We start from the raw sequence: 23,935 nt of genomic DNA, 5'->3' as shown, positions 1-23,935 counted from the left end.
CTGAAGGCAGCATATTTATATGGAGATGTATAGATTCTGGGGCTGTGGTGGCTTCACAAATGAAGTGCTAATTTTAGAGGATCAGGCCAGGGAGGGGTGTGAAGACAGGGTCAGGAAGTAAGCTATCTCAGGACCTTTCCGGAAACGGTTTTCCACTCTCAGCCATGAGTTTTTAACCTTTGATGACGTTGGGCATGGCCTCTAGGCTGGAAGGGTCACTGCACTAACCAGCCAGATGACATCCAGGAGGTAGATAAGGATGATGATTAATAATAATAATAATATTGGCCGCTAACAGTTGCCAGGCACTGTTCTGTGTGCTTTTCATAGACTGACTCATTGTATCCTCACAAGAACCTTATAAAGTAGGTTCTATTATTTTCCCATTTTACAGCAGGAGGTGAAATTTGCCTAGGATTCTATGTGTGGTTGGTGGGTCCTCTGGGAAAGGTGGCACTGTCTCTCTGATTCTTTCCATCAGCTAAAGTCAGGGCCACCAGGTCCAGTGGTGCAACTTGTTCACTGCACAAGAGCGTCAACCAAAAGACCCTGCGCGCCAGGCCCCATGCCAGGGTGCGGAAGCATTGTCTAGAGACGAATTTGCACAAAGGTAGTGCATGGACCAGCCAGCGTCCTCTTTCCCGCAGCCTCAGCACTTTTCCCAGGCCCCAAATGGACTCTTCTCCAACCTTGTTGAGCTGCCTACTTGGTTGGAAGGCGAATGAGAGACGCACTGAGGTTAAGCATGGCGCCTAGCCGAGGGTCCAGCTTCCTACCCAGTTAGCTGGGAAGTGGTTTTCTCAGAATCCCTGGATAGTCGGGAACCCCTAGGGGATTCACAGACTGCCCCGCCCCCACCGGCTCTTTCCTGAAGCATCCCAAAGGACTGGTGGAAAGCTCCAGTGGATCGAGCATGGGGCGGGATGGGATTTAGAGAAATAGCTTTGCTGGGAGGCAGGGACAAGACTCAAGCCTGCCCGTCACAGCGGGAGCCCCGCAGTGGGCTGCTGGTGAGCTTCTGTTCTGGACTTCCCACGAGGGTCTTCACCAGGCCTTCCGGTGCTCACCCCACCCCAGGGGCTCATGAGGTCAAGGGAATGGCCCCACCAGTTGAGAGAAGGGTGAGGCACCTCCATAGTCAAGCATGTGCCTTAATGTGGGCATGTGGATGTGAGCTTCCTGGTTTACATGCATTCTGTCAGCTAACCATGGTCACACATTCGCTGAAGGCTTGAGGCATTCCGTCACATGGGGGTGCTGAGGCAGGTCTGGGGATGTTTGACTGACAGGAAGAGGCTGAGGAGCTATAGGCAGGAACGGGGTAGGGGGCTAAGGAAGGAGGCCCCAGGTGAGTCAGAAGAAGACTAGAGTTGGCCAGGAACAGGCTCTGGAATGGCAGCTCTTTACCTGATCTGGGGATCTGGAAAAGCCAATTCACTTGAAAGGTCCGACCCCAGGAAACAGACAGGAAAGCTAAGCCAGAGAGAAGCGCAAGGCTGACTGGGAAGGACTGGAACTGGAGCCCATCACTGTAGTTCAGCTCCTGTGTGATTTTGGGCAACGTACTGACCTTCTCTGACCCCTAATTTCCTCATCTATCACATGGGGACAGTGTTACTATCTTGCAAGCTAGTGGGGCTTAAATCAAACAGCCTGTGACAAAGAGTTTAAATCAGTGCCTGGTGCAGAGTAGGAACTCAATTGTGTTGAATTTTCTGGGAGTTCAGCACATCCATCACGGGCTTGGGATGGGGCTTTGTGAGTGAAGCCGGGTAGATGGTGCCAGCAGAAACATGGACACGTGTGCTGACCTGGATTCAGCGACCTGGCTGCATCAGAGCCAACAGTTCCTCTCTCTGCTGACCTCAGGCTGCATGAAGTGCTCACTGCTTCTCTCCACTGACTCTTCTGCCTCTTCTGCCAGTTATTCTTTGCAGGGTTGCCACGGGTTTGTTTCTAAATGAGAAATCCGAGCCATGCCCTGTTCAAATCCCTTCCCAGGTTCCCCATCACCCAGAGAGGAAGAAGCCTGTGGCAGGCGGGGGTGGGGGGTCTGCCATGGAACAGGCATCTCTGACTCACAAGCACGCTCCTAGGGATCACCTGCCCCCCAGGAAGGGGCACCATGGCCTCAGGGCCTCAGGCACAGACCTCACACTCTGGGGTCACACTAACCTGCATTCGGATCTTCTCTCCCTGCCAGCTAGTCACATATCCTTATGAACTTCACTTTCTTACTCAAGTCACATATCCTCATGAACTTCACTTTCTGCATCTATAAAATGGGAGTGTTCATACCTACGCTGGGAGGCTGACATTAAGGCAAAATGAGGTGACGCCAGTTCCCATCTACTGAGCTCTGGGGCTCTACTGGCCTCTGTGCCAGGCACCCACGGGCATGGACTCATTTGCTAATTAACCAGTGCCTGGCATAGCCACATGCCAATGAGCTGTCCCTCTTACCAGCAATCACTCCCCCGGGACCCTAACACAGGGCACTGAGGAGATTCTTGGAAAGAGAGATCGGCATCCGGGAGCGTGTAAATCTAATCTTGTAAATCGGAGTAGGGAGAGAAGTTAGAGCAGACGGCTTTCTGAAGGGCTTTCTGCAGCAGCGTCCTCAGATGCGAGTGGACATCAGAACTCCCTGGAGGGCTCCTGAAAACACAGATTGCTGGGCTCTCCCCAGAGTTTCCGGTTCAGTTAGGTCTGGGGGTGGGGCCGGAGAATGTGCATTTCTAACAAGTTCCCAGGTGACGCAGATGCTGCCCATGCAGGGGCCCCACGCTGAGAACCCTGGCCTGTATTACTGGTGCAGCAGAGAGATCGTGGGTTTGGGATCAGTCTCCAGCTCAAAGCCCTGCTCCGGCACTCACTAGCCCTGTAACCACAGGGCAGTTAAATGAGTAAGTGCCTACGGAGCTCCCGCCCAGTGCCAGGTAGCCGTTCGTGAGGCCCCAGCCAGCCCTCAGGACATATGCTTTCCTTCTCCTGACTTCAAGGGGCCCGTTGTCTAAGCCACGCCAAACGATATATAAAAACCTGAGCAGAGGTCATGGCCCCGACTCTCCAGCACAAGCCTGCCTCTGCCCTCCCCGCTCAGTCTACGTCACCCCCCACCGCCCATCTGTCTCTGCAGGAGGAGCCGTTTGTCATGTTTCGGAAGTCCGACAGGACCCTGTACGGGAACGACCGGTTCGAGGGCTACTGCATCGACCTGCTGAAAGAGCTGGCCCACATCCTCGGTTTCTCCTACGAGATCCGGCTGGTGGAGGACGGCAAGTACGGGGCGCAGGACGACAAGGGCCAGTGGAACGGCATGGTCAAGGAGCTCATCGACCACGTAAGCCTGGATGGGAGCACAGGAGGGCTCAGGGCCCCGGGAGGCGTGGCCAAGCGCCGTCTGCACCGCAGCGCGGGGCATCCTGGCAGAGGAGGGCCCTGGGGGCAGGAGTGATGGAGACAAAACGCTGTGACCTTGAGGACTGGGGAGGGGGGCTCGGCTGAAGCAATGTACCCAGCTGTCGTGGGCTGCCTCGCTCATGCTCCCCATGCCATTCCTCTCATGCAAACACAGATGCACCGGCCCCCATCTGATTCAGAGGTGGCTCCACTGGCATCTTTGGTGAGTTTGGTCTGGAGGAGGCCTGTGGCATCTTGGTGCCTTCTGTTCCTTTAAAAGCCACCAGAGGTTGCCCCAGTTCTGGGGACAAGGCACCCACATGAGACATTGCACCAGATTCTGGGACACAGAGAGAAAACTGTCTATCACTGCGTTGAGTAACGCTGGGTCTAGTGGGAGTCCGGGAAGAAAGGATGAGCAAGCCCCGGCTAGAAGCACCAAGGAGTCAGCCTCTTCGTCTGCCTGGGATCAGGAGAGGACTGAGGGCAGCCGGGAGCCCAAGCAGACAGCAGGAGGGACCTGGGCTTCCTGGGACATTGGGAGGAAGAGGGAGAAGCCACAGGCTAAGGACACCACAAAAGGGGAGGAATCAGGAGGCCCCGTTCTTCCCCGTTAGCTTTGTGAACAGAGGCAAGTCACTCGACCTCTCTGAGCGGTTCCCCGTCTGTAAATTGGGTGTCTTAATACTCCCTCCTCACGCGATTGCTGCCATCGTAGCACAAGGCTCGCCCAGAGTAAGTTCAGTAGGAGGCACCCTGGCAAGATGCTGTGAGCAAACACATCATAGTTCTCAGATGCCCAGCAGGTCTGGGTTCAAGCCTCAGCCACCTAGAACATGCGTGACCAGGTGAGTTCATCAACCTCACTAAGCCTCAATTTCTTTACTTCTAAAATAGGAGTCATTGCTGCTGCTGCTGCTGTTGTTGTTGTTGTTATGATTATTATTATTAGAGACAGAATCTTTCTCAGTTAGCCAAGCTGGAGTGCACTGGTGCCATCACAGCTCACTGCAGCCTCAAATTCCTGGGCTCAAGTGATCCTCCTGCCTCAGCCTCCTGAATACCTGAGACTACAGGCACAAGCCACTGCCCCTGACTAATTTTTAAGTTTTTTTGTAGACACACTTCGTTGTCCAGGGCTGTTCTCAAACTCCTGGCTTCAAGTGATTCTCCTGCCTTGGCCTCCCAAAGTGCTGAGATTATAGGCTGGTGCCATCATGTCCTGCCTAAAATAGGAGTAATTAGCGACTACCATAGCTCCTACGGTTGTTGAGGGAATTAAATAAGGCACCATTTCCACAGGCTTACCTGGCCCTCAGTAAACATAACCTGGCTTCCAGCTCAGGGCCTTCAGCTTGACTGAAGCATTTTCTATCAAGGAGCTGCTGCTGAATTCAAGGACCTGGTCTACACTGGACCCCTTAGATTCCTTCTTTCATTTATCCTTAGAACAGCCCAGTGAAGTAGGTACTGTTATTAACACCCATTTTACAGATGGGGAGACTGAAGCAGAGAAAGATGAAGTGTTGGAGCCAGAATTCAAAGTGGTGGCTTTGGAGGCTCCCTGCCTCATAGCCCTGTGCTCCAGCTTCTACAAAGAACCAATCTGGCCCCCGGGGCCAGGACAGAGGGCGATTCATGCAGGGATCTTTGCAACCCACAGAGTAGCAGCCAAAGGTTTTTTATGACTTCGCCCCTCCAGGATGGGAGCAGGCAGCTTCGGGGCCTTCGGTTAAGTCCCCTTGCCTGTGTCTGAGGGGAGTTGCCCTACAGAGACCTTGAAGGTGGCAAGTGGGGAGGGAGGCTAGAGCTCAAGGCCTGAGGGCTGGAGCCTGGCCCAACGGAGTCATTCCCCAGTCCCCAGCAAATTGGGCTCCTGTGGAAGTCTAATAGGAGACTCAAATGGTAAAGAGCATGGACTCCAGCCAGGTTTGACTCCCACTCTTTTACTTGCTAGCTGTGCATTTCTGGACAAGTTTCCTAACCTCTCTGTGTCTCAGTTTCTGCATCTGTCAAAGGGAAATGCTATTAATAGCACCTACTTTATAAGGCTCTTATGAGGACTAAGTTAATGGCGTATTACGTAGTCAGCACCGTGTCAGTATTTACTGTTATGATTTTTATTTTTATCCTTACAACTGTTCCTTGCAGGCTGGGGAGGGGGCTTCAGGAAGTCCCTTGATCTCCCTGGGCTGCACTGAGGATAATCATACCTGCCCCACATTCTTCCCAGCTTGTTGTAAGCCTCAAAGGAGACAACTGGTGGGGAAGCAGCTTCTAGACTGTAGGATTCGATATAAACGGAAGGGAGTGGTGTTGTCACCATTATTAGTAATAACTATAATTATTATGGAAATTAGTCAGCAGGCCCCAGAGGCACCTCTATCTTATCCACTTCCCTGCGTTTATGAGGGGGGCTCGGAGTCTGGGGCTCTGGCTAGGCTCTGAGTCTGTCACTGCAGAGGCAAGCTGGCCTGGGAGGAAGGAGGATCCCGCGGAAGGTGGAGGCCGTGTGCAGAAGTGAGCGGCGCTGGGCCAGCCTCACCACTCACGGCATCTTCAGTGGCCCCAGAGCTTTGAAGAGCTGTTTGCAAGAGAATGTGATCGGGGAAGCTCAGCGTCAGCCCCGGCCTTCCTAAGCTGACCCTCCGCTGGGAAAAGGTGGGAGTGTCATCCACAGCCTCCACGCAGCCAGGCGGTGCTTTGGGTAGCCCAGTATCCATCAGGGTTACCGACCTGACGGGACATGCAGGGGGCCTTGTTAAGCCCGATTCCCTGCAATTGATGAGCCCATTAATCCTAGCTTGGTGCCATTTTTAATAACATCATAACCATTTATTAGTGTCGTCAGATAATTAGTCTTCTCACTAGCCCATAGAAAGCATGGAAAGGCTTGCCAATATTATTACTTCCTTATTAGGGATCTGAATGTAGGTGTAAAGATGATGAATGCCCACCTTTGTAAGTATCTCCCCGCCGGGGCCCATTTGGAGGCCCTAGATGAAGCCTGTGACCAGCAGAACTTGAAAAGCCCTGTCTAGATACTCCTTGCTCGCCTCTGTCCCATGCCACGTGGTCTTCCAAGGGTGCAGAGGAAGGTGGGGTAACTAGAGGATGCACCGCTTCCTGCTGACACACTCGCCTGCCCAAGTCGTCTTGAACGGTGGGGTAACGAACACGATTAGACAGAGCAGTGATTATCCCCCACCCCCCACTCTCTTCCAAATTTCGCTCTCTCTATATTTACTGCCTGCTTGTCTGTTTCCTCTTTCCAAAATCTTCTACTCACATCCGTGCCTTAAATTATGCCCACGTGTTTTGATGACTCTGGATTCTAACCGAAATCGGTTCACATTCTAGGTCTAGCACATTTCAGCTGACAGTGGGAAAGTTATTCCTCTTCTCTGGCCTCCATTTCCTTATCTACGAAATGGGGATAATAAAAGGGCCTCCTGCCCAGGATTGGTGAGAAGATTTAGTGAGATACGGCACCAAAACGCTTTGCCGAGTTCCTGGTGCTCAGTAAATGCTCAGTACACAGGAGCTGTCCTGCTCATCACTGTTCCTTCCAGGAACAGCCTCCCTGTCTAATGTATATCCATGACTGAACCTGATGGCAGTGGGAGGATGGTCCCTCAGCCACGGTCATCCTGCCAGACCACAGTAGTCCAGGAGCTAGACCTTACGCCCACTGGATCCAGATAAGGAGCCTCAAGGAACTAACTCACATTGATCAGACTCACAAGGAACGGAGGCATCCATCAAGGTGCCACCCCCTAACTTTACTTGAGGCATTGGCCTTTTATGACACTGGGAGTTCCCATCTGCCATCCAGAGCTTCTGTGTCCTGGCACCAGGTGCCCAGGAGCCCGCTTGGGGAGTGCGGAGGCAGAACCCCAAGAGTGGAGTGACTGGAGCCGAGAGGAGGGCTGCTGCTGGAGAAGGGGGAAGGAGACGGGCCTTGAAGAGTCGCAGGTGTGAATGGAGGAACCGGACTTGAATCCCGGGGGCTGTGGAGACTGTGAACCCACTAAGGTGGAGCCGGGGGTGACATTGACTTGGCATTTGAGGAAGGTCGCTCTGCTGCTGGGCCAAACCTGAGCCAGTATGGAGGCCATCGCTGGGACCTGAGCAGGGAGAGCATGGTGGCCTCACTCGGAGTGCTGCTCTAGGAAAGGAGGGGAGTAGATGTGCAGCCAGCAGACAAGCAGGCGGCACCAATGAGGCTGGGGTTGGTTGGATGGAGGAGGTGGGGAAGGAAGGGGTGAAGAACGGGGCACGGAATTCTATTCTGGACAGTTAGGAGGTGATGGTGTCCTGCCCAGATCAAAAGCTCCCCTGGAGAAATTGAGGATTTGGGAAACATGGTGAGGTCCATTTGGGATATGTTGGGATTGGGATCCCTGTAGATGGCTGGCCCTGTGGCTGGGCACTTGGAGGAAGGAGCAGGGCTGGGGGCTGAGCTCTAGGAGTCGTCAGCACATCCTGCAGGGAGCCTGGGAGGTGGAGAGAGCTGCTCAGGGAGAGCAGAGATGAGGACCTGGGCTGGCACCCTGCCTGGCACAAATGAAAGGGTGGAAGCCACAAGATGCCTGGGCTGGCAAGGGAAAGAAGAGAATCAGAAGGGCATGGGGTGTGGGAGACCCAAGGAGGAGAGGATACTAGAAAGGGAGGAGGGTCACAGGCCACAAGGACGTCAAGGGAGACGAGGAACGAGCATCCACGAGTTGGTCCAAGCATGACCTCCTGGGGCTACTGGGTCAGCCCCAGCAGAGTCCTCGAGTGCTCCTGCTCTCACACTTCACCCTCGGAGACCCAGAATTCTGTCCTGGCTGCCTCCCAGGCCCCTGCATCGGAGCAGGAGGGAGGCTAAAGGGCATGCATAAAAACTCTGCAGGCCACGGGAAATTTGCCCTGTTCTCTCTAAGCTGTTACATCTCACTGCAGTGTGGATGGCCAGATAAGGAGTTTCCCCTGGCTCATAGATGGGGCTGGACCAGGATGAAGGATGGAACACAGTGGAGACCAGGAGTCATCACAGGTAGCCTTAGCATACCGCACACCTTCCTGGGAAGAAGTTGTAACCACCCCCCGATGCATCCCCTCTGCTTCCTGGCAACACACAGTGCAGCTCAGGGAGGGTGGCACGGCTAGAAGTGCCGTTTCCCTGTGTGACGCTTCTTCCAATGAGGAGTAGCTGCTGGGCCAAACTTGGCGGCTGCCGCAACACCCGGCATGGGCTGGACACACACACAGCAGCCTCGCTGGATGAGGGACACGTGGACAAATGCCTGGACTTGCATGCTTTGCCCGGAGACATGGCTGTGGGTCATGACTAGCTGGCTTCGCAGCTGTGGTGTGTGAGAAGAGGGTCTCACGTCAACGCCATGACCCCATTGTCCCCTGTGTCCACCGTCGTCCACTGGAAGCAAGTCTGAGTTCTGGCCCGCATGGGTGTCAGAAGGAGCCTCACACTCTAGTTTGTGTGGCCAGGAAATGCTCTGCCCAAGCTACCTTATTTGGGCTGGGCCAGCACATTTGCAAGCGAAACATGCTGGGTGCTCAGCTGGGGCAATCAGAATCCTGGAGGGGACAGGGCAGTTGAGAGCAAGGGACACTGCAAAGCTGGACTCTTGTCAGGGCAACCAGGTTGCCCAGAGCAATGACCGTGGAGCCCTGGGGAAGCTCAGGATGTCTCCAGAGTCTGTCTGGGGAGACCAGGTAGGCAGGTGAGGGGCGCAGGAGGGACTTGGGACCCCACTGAGAGTCCCTGCAGAACCATCAGCTCCAGAATTCAGTGAGGACAGACTAGCCTGGGAAAAGGGCTGGAAAGAGCCTGGCAGGGGACCGGGTCCAGACAAACAGGTGCAAGAGAGCAGCAGAGCTTCAGGGATGAAGGGAGTATGGAGAACCCGAGGTCAGAAGGAGCAGCAGAAACACGCAAGCTCCCCTGCTGGGGATCGTTCCTTCCTATATCAATTCCACAAAATTTCACTGAGCACTGTCTTAACCTAGGAGCCTGGAAAGCAGAGCCTGAGTCAGGGGATGGTGCCGTTACTCAATTAGGGACTGTGAATCCAGGGACAGAATGACGGGCAGGGGCAAGGGATGTGGATCAGGAAGGAGGAAGGTTACAAAGGATGTGTTATTGAGCTGGTTGCCCTGGAGGGTGACTGATGTCTCAGTCTATGAGTCTGCACCCCAGAAAAGCTTTACAAAGTGCGCCCCAGGACCATCTCTTGGGGTTAAGCAGAGAAAGGGAAAACAGGTTTATCCACCAGCTCCTGACTCCCATGCATTCTGGGTTTGGCATGGTGGGCATGGGAGCCACTGTCTATGAGAAGCCACAGGGCTGGAGGCCAGAGGTGGCCAGGTGGGCAGGAGTTGAAATGCCATCAGATTGGACCTGCATAACGATGGCCAGAGCCAGAGGATCTGGAAAGCTGCCTGAGAGGGATCTGAGCTTAGCCCCGACTGATAATGTGCCAGACCCGGGGCAGTGACTAGGGAGTGGGGTGCCTGAGGCAGACATGGCCCTTACTCTCCAGGGGCAAACAGTGAATCGGACAAGTGAGGTTTCATTAAGATTTTGGTCAGTGCTGCAATGGGGAAGATAGAGGGCTTTGGGGGTATAACCTTGAGGAAAATGCCTCCAGCTGCCCTGAGGAATTGACTCTTAGGCTGCGACTTGAAGAATGAGGAGGAGATGTCCCAGGCAGGTCTAAGACACATGCCTGGGTGAATGGCGGGGCTGCTGAAGCCTCTACCTGGTCAGGCACTGCCTGGGGCAGCAGCTGAGTGTGTGGAGTCCCAGAGCACTGGCAGGACTGTGAACTGTGCTGGGCCCTGGACAGACAGCATCTTGTGGACACCCAGGGATTGGGGACAGGATTCTTTTAGAGATGGCAGTGGAGATTGTGGTCGCGCCCTCGGAGTGTGCCCTGAGGCAGGGAAATCCCGCCGAGCCTTCCTAAGAGACAGGCACAGGCTGGTGCTTGTGGGGACTCAGGAACCAGGCAGCTCTCCCAGGCTTGGGAGAGGCACACCCGTCCTTTCTCACTGTCAGACATCCATCATCTCAGGAGACCTGTGTGCCAACCACCGGGACATGACACACTGGTTGACACAAATTTTCTAGCTCCTGTTCCCCATCTATTTAGATGTATGTGGGCTTTTCAGGGTGCTATTTTCCAAGATTATCGATGGCCACAGTGTTCATTGTTAAGTTTGACAGCTGGGTGGCAGGTCATCTACAGATATTCTGACTCGGTATCTCCCCGCCCCTGCTCCCCTTACCCCCCCCCGCCGCCACCTGCAGGGTGGTACTGCTGATGCAGCACCTGCTGAGAGATCTCTTAAACCTCCAGCGCTCCCAGTGGTTGATTTACTCATTTCTTCAAAAAATCTATCAAGTCAGGCCCCATGCTAGCAGCCGTGGATACAACAGTGAACACAACAGGCAGGATCCCTTCCCTGATCCTCCAGATCCTACCTGCTAGTGGAAGAAATGGGCAGTTATCTATGAATAGGTATAAATACTCGATGAGGGCAAGTCTTCTGAGCAAGAAATGTGGCTGAGTGGAAGAGCTTCCCTGGCTCCTCCCAGACTGGGGCCTGGGCTGACAGGTCCTGCAGATCAGAGAGCAGTGGGCAGTCACTGTGATCCATCCCGGAAAACTTTAGGGGAAGATCTTGGAGGCTCGAGAGGTTGGGGCTAGCCATGCCCTGTCCCCTTCACCAGCAGCAGTCGGGGGAATCCAGGCAGGATATCTGGTTATGCAGCAGAAGCTGGTGATGAGGATTGGGTGAAGGAGGACATGGATTTGGGAAGCTGTCCCCCAACCCCAACTGTGGAGAACAGTTCATGTGCAGCATCCAGAGGTAAGAAAGATAGCATGGGCCGGGCGCGGTGGCTCAAGCCTGTAATCCCAGCACTTTGGGAGGCCGAGGCAGGTGGATCACGAGGTCAAGAGATCGAGGCCATCCTGGTCAACATGGTGAAACCCCGTCTCTACTAAAAATACAAAAAAAAATTAGCTGGGCGTGGTGGCGCGTGCCTGTAATCCCAGCTACTCAGGAGGCGGAGGCAGGAGAATTGCCTGAACCCAGGAGGCAGAGGTTGCGGTGAGCCGAGATCGCGCCATTGCACTCCAGCCTGGGTAACAAGAGCGAAACTCCGTCTCAAAAAAAAAAAAAAAAAGATAGCATGGATTGGGGGGCTGCAGGAAGGCTGGGAGGAAGAGAAGAGGGGAGGATAGACAATGGCACTATGAACTCTGGGTTCCCAGCCTCCGTTGGCAGGTGTGACGGGAGGATCTGCTGTCAACGACACACTACCATTTTCCCCACCGCGTCCCATCTTCCTCCCGGCTAGGAACTTGACCTTAGTTCTGACCTGCATGTGTTGGCCCCAACCCCCGTCTGCAACTCCCACTGTCCCAGCCTGGAGCAGGGCTCTTTGGAGCTGGACATGCTGGGAGCTCACCTGAGGGCAGGGGAAGGAGATGGGTTCCAAAAGTGGATCCTCCACAGGCCAGCCTGGTTGCCCAGAGCAGTGACTGGGGAGCTCTGCGGAGCTAAGGGTGTCACCAGGACCTGTTTGAGGTGGGAATGAGGGCACAGGAGGGCTATCAGTGCTAGGGTTCACTGACAGGTCAGAAGGTAGAAGAGTGTGTAACCCGGCATTCAGGTGGGTTCATCGGGGCCAGGCCACAAGCAGCAGGCTCTAAACTCTGGAGAGAGGTGGGCAGGGGACAGGATCAGGTGAACTGGTGGGAGGTAATGCAGGGGACCTGAGGCCAGAGCTCAGCCCATTAGGCTGCGGTAAGGGTATTTTGATGCTCGTTCTTCCAGCAAAATTTGATTCAGCCCCTACTTTGTGCCAGGCTTTGTGTTAGCCCCTAGAGACACATCAGGGAGTGAAAGAAGCTCATTCCCCCACGCTCCTGGACTGTATATCCTGGCAGAGGAGCTGGGCGTTCATAGTGACTTGCAAATAAAAATTCCATAATGGTAAGGGCACAAAGGAGCAGTTAGGGGGCTATGGGAGTGTGTAACCAGGACCTGGCCTGTGGGGAGGGGGGCTCACAGCCTCTGGCTCCCTTGGGTTTTGCTAGGACAGGCCATGCCCTGTCTGGGCCAATATGACTGTCAGTGTATGAGGTGGCCGGGAGAGAACATGTAGTGATGGGACATGGAGCCCATGGTGCATCCATCCTGGGGACCTCTATGGGGTCTATGAAACAGGGAAGACCTGCCCATCCTTCCCGAAGGACAGAGGCACAGGGATGGAGCTTGCTGGACCTCAGGAACTGAGCTGTTCTCGCAGGCCCAGGAGGGGCATACACATCTTTCCTTGCCGTTAGGCAGGGAGGCTGCTGTCAGCTCAGGAAGGTAGTGAATGAATCACAGCTTCTAGTAGTTGACACATTGGCTGACACTTACGAATGTGCTAGCACCTGTTTCCCCTCTGTCCAAACGTGTGGACAGCTTCCTGTCCGGGGCCCCTCAGGGACACAGCGTTTTCTTAAGCATAGAGGCTGTGGCTCAGCAGCAGACACATTATCTGTGACTTGCTTTATCCTCTTGTAAAGGGCCATGTGCACTGCCAGCTGACCCTGAGGACATGCTCGCTGGGTGTCTTCTCTTAACCAGCAGCATCCTAGTCATTCATTCCCAGAGTCTCTACAAAAGGCCTACTGTGTGTCACACACTGTGCCAGCCATGGGGCACACAACAGTGAAAAGGTAACAGGCTCCAGCTTCACTCTCAGGAGCTCAAGGTGCAGGGTGAAAACACCCAGAGAATCAGCTAATACCTCTAAAATCACAACCGTGATCAGTGCTGGGAGCGGCAAGCGGCTGGTGCGACGGGAGTAGTCTCCAGGGAGTCCTGATTTCCTCTGAGGCTTGTGTCTGTGGAAGTGATGATTGGGCTGCGATCTGAAGCAGAAGTCGGCATTCACTAGACAAAGAGTCTGGGGAGGAAGAGGCTCTAGGTGGAGAACAGTTCGTGTGCAACATCCGGAGGTAAGAGAGAGAGCATGGATTGCAGGGCCTGCAGGAAGGCTGGGAAGAAGAGAAGAAGGGAGGACAGAGCAAGGAATGTTGGAGAGCCTTTTGATGCAGCAGCCACCAGTCACACGGAGTTATTTAATTTTAAGCTTTAATTCATTAAAATTCAATTAAAGTATAAATTCAGTTCCTCAGTCTTCCAAGCCAGTTGCTGGACAGCCACGTGTGGCCCGCGGTTGCCATATTGGGCAGGGAAGACAGAGAACCTTTTCGTAGTTGCAGGAAGTTCTGTTGGACAGCACTGGGCTAGATCATGCATGGCTGTAAGCAACCCTAGTAAGAATTTTTTACCCCAAGGGCATGAGGACGTCCTGACCTACTTTAATTAGCACCGTGGATAGGGATAGATTCTAGCTGGAGAAACACCACTTTAGGACAAGAGCAGAAGATGAATTCCAGGATGCCACATACTAGAGATGTGTGCGGGATGCCAGCAGAGTCCCCAGGGAAGAGTCCCATATGCATGGTAGGAGTGAGGCTGGTTTTCTTAGGCAGCTGTGGAAGCAGCAGAGGGACCTGGGGCTGGCCAAGTTTACCAGCAACTTCCTGCAGCTGCCATATGCTGGGAAGTCCCATGATCAGGAGCCAGAGTCAAGTTCAGGTCTCCGGGAATGCAACACTGGGCTCAGGACAAGGCAGGGTGAGCCCAGGCATGAAGCTTGCTCTTCAGAGTGGAACAGGTGCTGGGGTGAGGACAGCAGCAGGACGTGGAAGGAGCCCCATGCATCCCGCACATGGTCTAGGTGGCAGGTGTGTTAGTTCTCTAGAGTTGCCACACCAAACGGCTGTGAAGTGCCAAACCCAAATAAGAGGAAGTTACTCTGTCAGTTCTGGAGGTCAGAAATGAGAAATGAAGCTGTCAGCAGGGCTGGTTCCTTTTGGAGGCTCTGGAGGAGAACCTGTTCCGTGCTTCCCTCCATCCAGTCTCCTGGTGTGGCTAGCAGTCCTTGGTGCTTCTGGCTTGTTTCTACTATTCCAGCCCCTGCCTTCAGCATCACATGGCCTTCTGTGTGTATCTGTGCAGTCCTTGGTGCTTCTGGCTTGTTTCTACTATTCCAGCCCCTGCCTTCAGCATCACATGGCCTTCTGTGTGTATCTGTACATTCTGTCTTCCTCATTTTCTTTTCTTTCTTTTTTTTTTTTTGAGACCGAGTCTTGCTCTATCGCCCCAGCTGGAGTACAGTGGCCTGATCTTAGCTCACTGCAACCCCCGCCTCCCAGGTTCAAGCAATTCTCCCTGCCTCAGCCTCCCGAGTAGCTGGGATTACAGGCACATGCCACCACACCTAGCTAATTTTTGTGGTTTTGATGGAGAAGAGATTTCGCCATGTTGGCCAGGCTGGTCTCAAACTCCTGACCTCAGGTAATCCGCCCACCTTGGCCTCCCAAAGTGCTGGGATTACAGGCGTGAGCCCCTGTGCCCGGGTCCCTCTTTTCCTCTTCCTAAACAGACACCAGTCATTGGATTTGGGGCCCACCCTCATTTCATATAATTTCGTTTTAACTTGATTTCATCTGCAAAAACCTTATTTCCAAATAAGGTCACCCTCACAGGTACCAGGGGTTAGGATCTGAACATAATGGGGAGGGGGGCACAATTCAACCTATTACATGTGGCTTGCATGGTAGAGTGGTAAAATGTTGGGCTTTGAAATCACAGTAAACTGGGTCCAAGTGCCAGCTCAGCCACTTACCAACTTAAATAAGCCTCCTGGCCTGCTTGAGCCACCCTGTCCCCATCTGGAATATGGCGAGGATGTTGACTACCTGGCAGGGCTACTGGAGAGATCGCATAGGCGGTATATGCAATACACTGAGTCGTGCTTGGCATGTCCGATGGGGATCCCAACTAAGAGGCGAAGAACGGAGGTGAGGAATCTGGTGGGAACCATACTTGGAAATCAAAGCAGGCAGCTACCAGCAGGGACACCAGACACAGGCAGCAAGCTGGGAGTCAGGGGCCAGATCTCAGATGCTGGGGAGGACCCCTGTCCTAAGAGAAGGCTGATCAGTGACAAGTTGTTAGAGCCAGGACCACAGTCCCAACCCCATTCCTAGAACCTGGTAGGAAGATGTCCAGGTTTTAGTCTAGGGTACAAGGCAAGATTCAACCAGCAGCCAGGGTATCTGGAGACTGAGGACCAAAGGTTGGAATTATAGCAGCTTAAATCGTTCTTACCTTCAGTTTTGGGAGCTGGGGACGTGGTAGGACGGATGGGGCCAGATGACCTCAAGCAAGGATAGAGGAGGCTGGGAGGAGGAGGAGCCAGGAGGATCCCAACAGATTCTTGGCAAGTGGAAAGCTGTTTATGGGGATGAAGTAATATCCTGGGAAGATTGTCGGGTCCAAAGGTTTAGAAATAAACATTTTTTAATAAACCGCCGGGTCCAAAGGTTTAGAAATAGTACAGAAATTTCTTTGGTGAGGCAGGAGGGTTGACAAAACAGGTGTAAGACCAACGAAAGTGTTGTACAGGTGAGGGGTTTGATGTCTTTCCAGGACATGATTACTGTAAATACTATAGCAAAGACCAAGGAGCTTCTCTCCAAGCCTCAGTTTCCTTCTGTTAAAAAAAAAAATGTGGGATCGGAATAGATGTATTCCTCAAATAGACTTGAAGGTCTCTCATCCAGCTCTGACAGCCTATGATTTTATGAATCATCCTCAAAGAAAACTTGAGCAAGTGGGAAGAGCCTGCCAAGATTGGGCCTTTCATTCTGAGTAATGAACTGAAACAGCAAAGGCTTGACATCTGTTCCCATCTTTCAAGGGAAGTTGGACAAAATAATGCCTTTTTCAGGGAAATCGTAACCAACAGTGAAATGTATTTTCTGCCTTAACCAGAAGAGAAGTGGAGAACTCCAGCCTTCCTGAAGCCCAAGGGAGAACACAAATCCAAACTCCCAGTGAAGGTCATATTGACCAGGTGTCTTCCCGCCGCAGGTGCAGAATGCTGAGGATGCCTCGGTCTCCCAACCCCATTAAAACCAAAGAGCAGGAAGAACAGCAGGGAGATTTCAAAGGCTCTCAGAGGATTTGGGGGAGGGGCTGGCAAGAAAACCATGTGATTCGCTTTCTCACCAGTCCCTGAAATAATCATTGGCTACAAACACCCCTATGCCCCAGCCACAACTCTCTTATCCAACTTGCCATCAAAAGTCAAAGGAGGTTCACCACCTTCATTGACATTGAGGTTCTTCCCAAGAATCCACTTCAAGTCCAGGAGGCCATTTCCAGAGACCAATTCCAAAAGCATTTTGAGCAATGATAATGACTTTGGAGTCGGAACAGAACCTCCCAATGCAATGCAATATACAGTCAAGCATCACTTAACAACAGGAATACATCCTGAGAAATGTCATCAGGCATTTTCATCGTAGTTGGGGCATCATAGGCTGTACTTCCACACACCTAGATGGTAGTGCCTACAACACACCTCGCCTGTATGGTATAGCCTATTGCTCCTAGGTACAAACCTGTACAGCATGTTACTCTCCTGCATACTGTAGGTATCTGTGTACGGAAACGTATCTAAACATAGAAAAAGTGCAGTGAAAATAGTATTCTAATCTTATGGGACCACTGTTGCGTATGCAGTACACTGTTGACCAAGACAGTTGGGCAGCACATGACTGGACTTTGAAGGGACAGGACTTGGAGACGCCAAGTTCTAGAATCAGAGGCCCTCTACATCTCTGTCACGGCAACATTATGGAGAATCCTAGAACTTTAGGACTGAAAGGAACCTTTCAGGGTGTCTCACTCACGCTCCCACCCTACCCAGCAATCCTATCTACAGCCCCAGCAGGGGCTCACTCAACCGGAAGCTCCATGTCACCAAGGACTAGGTCTCTTGCTCACCACTCTACAGTTCTTTTTTTCTTTTTTCTTTTTTCTGCTGCTGCTTTCTTTCATATGCACCCTGAACTGAGGACTCCAGAAGCTGGGGTGGCAGCAGCTTGCTGGTTCTTCTGCCTTCAGCCAGGCAAATTCCAACTTACACGTTCAGAAATTTACAAAAGAAAGAGCCTTTACAATAGGCTCTTCCTCCCCATCTTTCCCAGGTTCTGAAGGTCATCGAATCCTTGGACTCCAAGTGTCAGATGGGGTGTGGGGGCTGCTGTTAGAAGGAGAAACATTGGGTGGGCAGGGTCAAAGTTGTATTTCCCAACTGCTCCCAGCCGGGGGCACCTGCAGAGCTGTCCAGAGCTTTGATTCCGCCCATACTAGCCCTTCCCTCCTTGACATCTGATTTTGACAGGATTGCTAGTTCCTGTTCTAAGATGAGTGAAGTCAGAGTTAGCATTAGCAGCTACCCTTTAGTAAACAATTTGATTAATGTCTGTCTCCCATACTAGACTGTAAGCTCCATGAGGGCAGAAGCCATGTCTGTTTGGGTCAGCTCTGTATCCCTGGTGTCTCTTGGATTTCATGACATAGTGAGTGGATGAATGGAGTTGGACCAAGTCAATGGATGGCCACCTAGAGGCATCGCCTTGGAAAGGGGTGTCAGAGGGAGGTCCCGCTTGGCAAAAAGGGCTTTAAAGCTGGTTGTTAGGGCCCAGCCTCCCGTTCTGTCCTGTCCTACTTGAGGAAGGGAAGTGATAACTTAGTTCACACTGAGGTGTAAATATCCACAGAAGCTCCAGGGGCAGCCTCTCACAGGGGAAGGTTATTAATTAACGAACATTCCAGAGGCTGAGATAGGGCTTGAGGATGAAGAAAAGAAGCAGAGACCCCGCCCCAGCTCCAGCTGCACTCAGGAACTCACAGGCCAATAAGCAGATCAGACACAATGTTGCAGGGGGCACAGACCGCCATTCAAGCAGAGCAGAGCTGGCTTCCTGGGAGTCTGGAGATGGAGGCTGCGAGGGCGGGTTTCTGGAAGAGGCAGGGTGTGCAGAGGAAGGCGGACATGGTGAGAAGGAGCCAACCGGGAAAGGACATCCGAAACCGCGTGGGATGTGCAGCGCAGGGGGCTGAAGGAGGGGCTGCAGTAAGCAGGAAGTGGTTTAATTGGGGCCTCGTGGGGGAGGATGCTAGTGGGGTGAGGCTGAAAAGATGGGATGGGATGAGGGAATCTAGATTTTTTTAATCAGGAAAAGCTTAGACCAAAGAAAATGAACTTTAATTCTTCCCCTCATTAAAATTATGATAGGCGTCGAGGCAGGTGGATCATGAGGTCAAGAGATCGAGACCATCCTGGTCAACATGGTGAAACCCCGTCTCTACTGAAAATACAAAAAATTAGCTGGGTATAGTGGCACGCGCCTGTAATCCCAGCTACTCAGGAGGCTTGAGGCAGGAGAATTGCCTGAACCCAGGAGGCGGAGGTTGCGGTAGGCCTAGATAGCGGCATTGCACTCCAGCCTGGGTAACAAGAGCGAAACTCCGTCTAAAAAAAAAAAATTGTGATAGGCGAAAATTTATTAACATAGCATTCCTAGCTTTACTCCACCCCCTTCTTTCCCACTCCGCACCACCTCCTATTAATAAGGGCCCTGGATTTGCTTGTTTTGTTTCCTTTCCTTTTTTTTTTTTTCTTATTTTTCAAAACAAAGTCTCACTCTGTTGCCTAGGTTGGAGCGCGGTGGCGCAATCATGGCTCACTGCAGCCTCTACCTCCCAGCCTCAAGCAATCCTCCCACCTCGACCTCCCGAGGAGCTGGGACAACAGCTGCACCCAGCTAACTTAAATATTCTGTAAAGATGGAGTCTTGCTATGTTTTGCAGGCCGTTCTCAAACTCCTGGGCTCAAACAATCCTCCTGCCTCAGCCTTCCAAAGTGCTGGGCTTACAGGCATCAGCCACCGCGCCCAGCCCGCCTGCCTGGTTTCTCCCAAATGGGGGATTACCTTTGCCTAACTTGTGTTTGGAGGGCCTTTAGGATATAAAATCCAGAATGTGGTGAAGCATTCGAGTAGTGGATGGGAGAGGAAAGCAAATTAAATAAGCGTCGTGGTGCATTCTGTGTCCTCTTTGTGATTTTGAAAGACACCAATAAAAAGCACAAGCTATTTTTGAATGTTTGTAGGTTACTGAACTGCATTTATTTGACAAAGCACCATTTTTGAGAAGGGAGCGCTTGGGTTACAGCTTTAATAGAGTTCCCTTCTCTGCACGTTGACTCCACCATCCTCTCCTTCAAGACCGTGAGCTCTCAGAGAGCAGAGGTTAAGTTGAATTCATCATTGTCTCCCCAGCACCCCGACCTGGCCCTGAAGGAGGGTTAGTAAAGGTGGAAACAGAAGAACTGTTAGTGACCTGGGGCTTGGACAACTGACGCCACCCTCATCTCTCCTCCAGCAAGGGTGTTCTGTCTCCCGCTCTTCTGAGACGCTGCTCACAGTCGGTCTGTCTCTCTGTCTGGTTGCAGAAGGCAGATCTGGCCGTGGCCCCCCTGACCATCACCCATGTTCGAGAAAAGGCCATTGACTTCTCCAAGCCCTTCATGACACTCGGCGTGAGCATCCTGTATCGAAAGCCCAATGGCACCAACCCCAGCGTCTTCTCCTTCCTCAATCCCCTGTCCCCAGACATCTGGATGTATGTGCTCCTCGCTTACCTGGGTGTCAGCTGTGTCCTCTTCGTCATCGCCAGGTAAGGCAATTCCTTGGCCAGATGTCGAGCCCAAGGTTGAAGGTTTCAGGGCCAGGCAGATCCTCACTTCCTCAGCCCCTGTCACAGAAGGCCCAAGGCCCAGTCCACCACTGTGCCCAGTCCTCTTCCACTCCCTGTGGCTCAGATTCCTTTGCACCCCTCAGGGAACATTCCATGCCTTGCTCCTCGCTGGCCCCACACTTGAATCACCTGGTCCTCACCCTGGTCTGCGTCTGTGACTCTGAGATGCAGCAGTTGCACCTCAGGTCCCATTAGCAGGCTTGAAGAGGTCAAGTTACTGCCCAAAGCTGTGCCACCTGAGCCAGGCCCCTGGTGCAGGAGACCCAGGACACTGGGTGGCCCAGCGGGTGGCTTAGAACTTGGAAAGCAGGTGTGTCTATCAAAGCCACAACAGCAGGCGGAACAGTGCCCAATAAACTCACACCCATCCCCACATGCAGAAACGTGGCACGCATACACACATCCCCGTCTGGGCTCCACGCTAGCAACATGTGTGCACGTTTGGCTGTTCGAATAAAGTAGACATAGCGCAGCCTTGCTGGTGGGTGGAGGAGGAGGTCACTAGGGGCAGGTTTAGCCCAGTGCCCACTGAACGCCTGGAGCTTGCCAAGCGTGGTGCTCTCCACTTCGCAGCCGTTTTCTTATTTAATTCTCCCAGCCTCCGTTGGAGGCTCAGAAAGTCTCACCACTTGCCAGGCATACAGCCAATAAGTGAAACTTGCCGCATTTGACCATGGGGGTCACCAGGCCTTTTATCTACGACCCACACCTCCATCCAGTGGTCCGCCCCTGCCCCGGGTTGTTGGCTGTGGGGGCCAGCTCCCTACCCCTTCCCAGCTGTGCCCTCTGCCTTTTCCCTTGAGGTTCCAGCTCCAGCCCCTGATCTGGTCCTTTTTTTCCTCTAAATCCTAACAAAGTACAAAGAGAGACTTCTCTGGAGAGGGAATTTGAGATCCAACGACTTGGCGTTTTCAGCCTTTTTTTCTCCTGAGCCTTCTTTCAAAGCCACCCTCCCCCTACTTCGCTCCCTTCCGCTGCCTCCCGCTGCCTCCTCCCTCACTGCGAGAGACCAAAGGGAAGGCTGCGAGCCACGAAATGTCCTGCTTCCCAAGCCCTGTGCCGCCGGAGGCCTGGAGCTGCCGGGGCCGCCCTGCCTGGTGGGCACAGCAGCCGCCAAGCTTGCCACTGAGAGGCCTTCATCAGGCCTCTTGTCTCTAATGGTCTAACAAGGCTTTGAAAGCCAGGGGCCACTCTGCAGAGCTCGAACCACGATTTCAGCACCTCCCGCGATCTCTTGGCTCCCACGCCCTGCCGCCCGGCTTTTCCAGCATCTGTTCTGCCCTTTCGATGTGTGTCCCATCCCCCCGCCTCACTCCTGGCCCCTCGCCAGCTGCCGGCAGCCACGCCCACTTCCCACCCTGACTCCTGCCTGGGAAGGTGAGAGCCTTTTGCCCAAGGTTAGGCTGGGAGACTTTCTAGAAAAGGGATTCCTAGGGCTGCTGGAATGATAGGAGGCCCCTGAGATGGACAAGAGTTTTGGCCACAGAACTGGGAAGAGTATCAGAGGTCGCTTGTCACCTCACTCAGCACCACACACCACCACTCACACCTGTCTTGAGCTGGGTATAATTATCCCTGGTTTATAGAAGCAGAAACGGAGGCTTGGAAGATTAAGTGAATCACCCAGAATCAGAAAGTGTTTCTTTGGCAGTGTTAGGCTTCAAACCCAGACCGGTCTAACTTTATATCCAGGGTGACAAATGCAAGTGCCTGCCAGGGCCGAAGGGAGTGAAGCAGGCGTAGGGACAGGCAGCAGGGAGTGGTAGGGACTGAGGCACCGTGGAGAGCTCACTTGGCCGAGGTGGGCAGCCGCTGCTCAGCTCCAACACACTGTACCAGGCAGAGACGCAGGACCAATGTTGCAGAGCTCGTGCTTTTTAGAGAGAGATTGGGACTTTCATGTGATGTCTCACGGTTTTTTTGTGGGAGCCACTAGTTTGATTTTTTATTAACACTGGCAGGGTCAAGCACATGTAGGGTAAATGTGGCCATCTCCCCTTCCCTCCCGGCGACCATGCCCGATGCTGGAGATCTGGACACAGCTGCCCACACTGCCAAGAGATAGGGCCTGGGAAGGGTGGGCAGGTCCCCAGGTCCACTCTGGGGCAACTCCAGCTTGGCATAGGACTGTCCATCTTGCACACTTGCCTGGCCTGGTCTGTTTGGCCCGCATCAGGGTCCAGGCTTGCACAAGGTCTTTCGCTATCACCAGGATATTCCGCCTCATGCCTGGTGAGGTAGGAGGAAACAGGAAGGGCGCAGAGGGTGCTTTCTCACCACAAAGAGCAGGACAGTTGGCACTCATGACAGTGGATGATCCTAAGTACCTGACCCAGGAGGCAGGGCTGAGGGTGAGCGGCTCAGCTAGCTCCTGGGAGCCACGTTACAGCCAAATCTGGCACTGACGAGTATCCCGGGCAAGTAAGAGCTTCGGCCGCAGGGGATGCCCTGTCTACACCTCCACACTCCAGCTGGAGATGGAGTGTAGCCTCCTCTGTGGAGACAGAACGTCTCCAGGCCAACTTCTAACTCCTGTTTACTAAGATTGGAGAAGCCCTTGCAGCCACAAGCTACAAATCCAAGATGCACCATTCACTCCAGGTGACACCTTCCCTCCTTGCCCAGCCACCATTCTGCTCCTCTTCTCTCCTGTGGCCGAGGAGGGCTAGAGCCTGGATGCTCTGTACCACTGACTGCAGGATCCTAGTGGCCTCTGCATCTGTAAAATGGGCACCCCACACGCTTTCATCTCTCAGTAGGCGGTGAGGACCCCAGCCTGTAACAGCATTTGATAACCAAGAAGCCCGTTCTAGAACCAGTTATTCTTATCATGATAAGTGGTTCCACCCCCGGAACTTCCTCCTGTTGAAACATCACCATTAAGCCACACTTTAGCATTCTCCCAAATCTAGAACGCCTTTGCAGCCAAGCCCCAGAGTACAAGGCCACCTTTGGGCATCAGTGCCCACAGAGGTGTGTCCAAGGATGCTTTTCCAGCAGAGTGCACCATATAGTTGGAAAGAGACGACAGCTTAAGTGCCCATCAGTCCAGGCATGGTTAGAAACACCTGCGACGTGGTTACGGAGCGTGAGGCAGATCTGGAAGAACTGACCTGCAAAGAGGTTGGTGACAGTAAATGAAAAGCCAAGTTCCCGGACAGTATAGTGGTATGATAAGGGATTGTTTTGCGTTAATACCATGTATGTCATATTTGTGTCTGTGTGCCTGGTACATGTAAAGAGCAGGACACGGGAAATCTCATCAAAAATCATCTTCAGTTTGTCTCCCACCCACCTTCCATGGTGTTCAGAGGTGGATGCTCTCCCCGTGGCTCCCTTGGTGGCCTCCCTTGGTGGCCCACTCCCCACTCAGGCCCCGGTCCTCCAGCAGCCTGTGCCCCATGGCCTTGCCCTGCTGGAATCCTATTGCCCTTCTAGGATGGGAGTCAAGGTCGGCCCAGGCTGGATCTGTCTTCTGCATGGGTCCCTCTGGTCCAAGAGAAGCACTGTGGACACAGTGTCCTGAGTCCTGGTGGTGTCTGGGCCCGCAGGCCAATGTCATGCAGCAGGGACTCTCCCGGCTCCACCGACGGAGCACCAATCAGCCCAACCCCTGGCCTTCGGACTTTCCAAGTCTGTCCGCTCAGTTACAGGGCCAGGCACTCAGCTACCTTGCCCCCTGGGAAGCCCCTATCCCTCGACTTGGTGGAGGAAATGGGGACTCTGGACACCCAGCCCTTCAAAGGCTCTTTCCAAAAACCCTTCTCGCAATAGCCTC

The 23,935-nt window shown here is 53.2% G+C and overlaps 1 protein-coding gene across 1 annotated transcript in view; it reads left to right on the top strand.

Annotated features, from left to right (window-relative positions):
- Positions 1 to 23,935, top strand: part of GRIK3 (glutamate ionotropic receptor kainate type subunit 3) — a 236,410-nt gene that overhangs the window by 187,095 nt on the left and 25,380 nt on the right. The window contains exons 10-11 of the mRNA XM_003937493.4: positions 3,140 to 3,343; positions 19,853 to 20,076. Coding sequence (XP_003937542.1) covers positions 3,140 to 3,343; positions 19,853 to 20,076 — 428 coding nt within the window. The remainder of the gene's footprint in view (positions 1 to 3,139; positions 3,344 to 19,852; positions 20,077 to 23,935) is intronic.

This window comes from Saimiri boliviensis, chromosome 11 (assembly GCF_048565385.1).
Source record: "Saimiri boliviensis isolate mSaiBol1 chromosome 11, mSaiBol1.pri, whole genome shotgun sequence".
Classification (NCBI taxonomy): domain Eukaryota; kingdom Metazoa; phylum Chordata; class Mammalia; order Primates; family Cebidae; genus Saimiri; species Saimiri boliviensis.
This window is presented reverse-complemented; position numbering and strand designations above follow the sequence as displayed.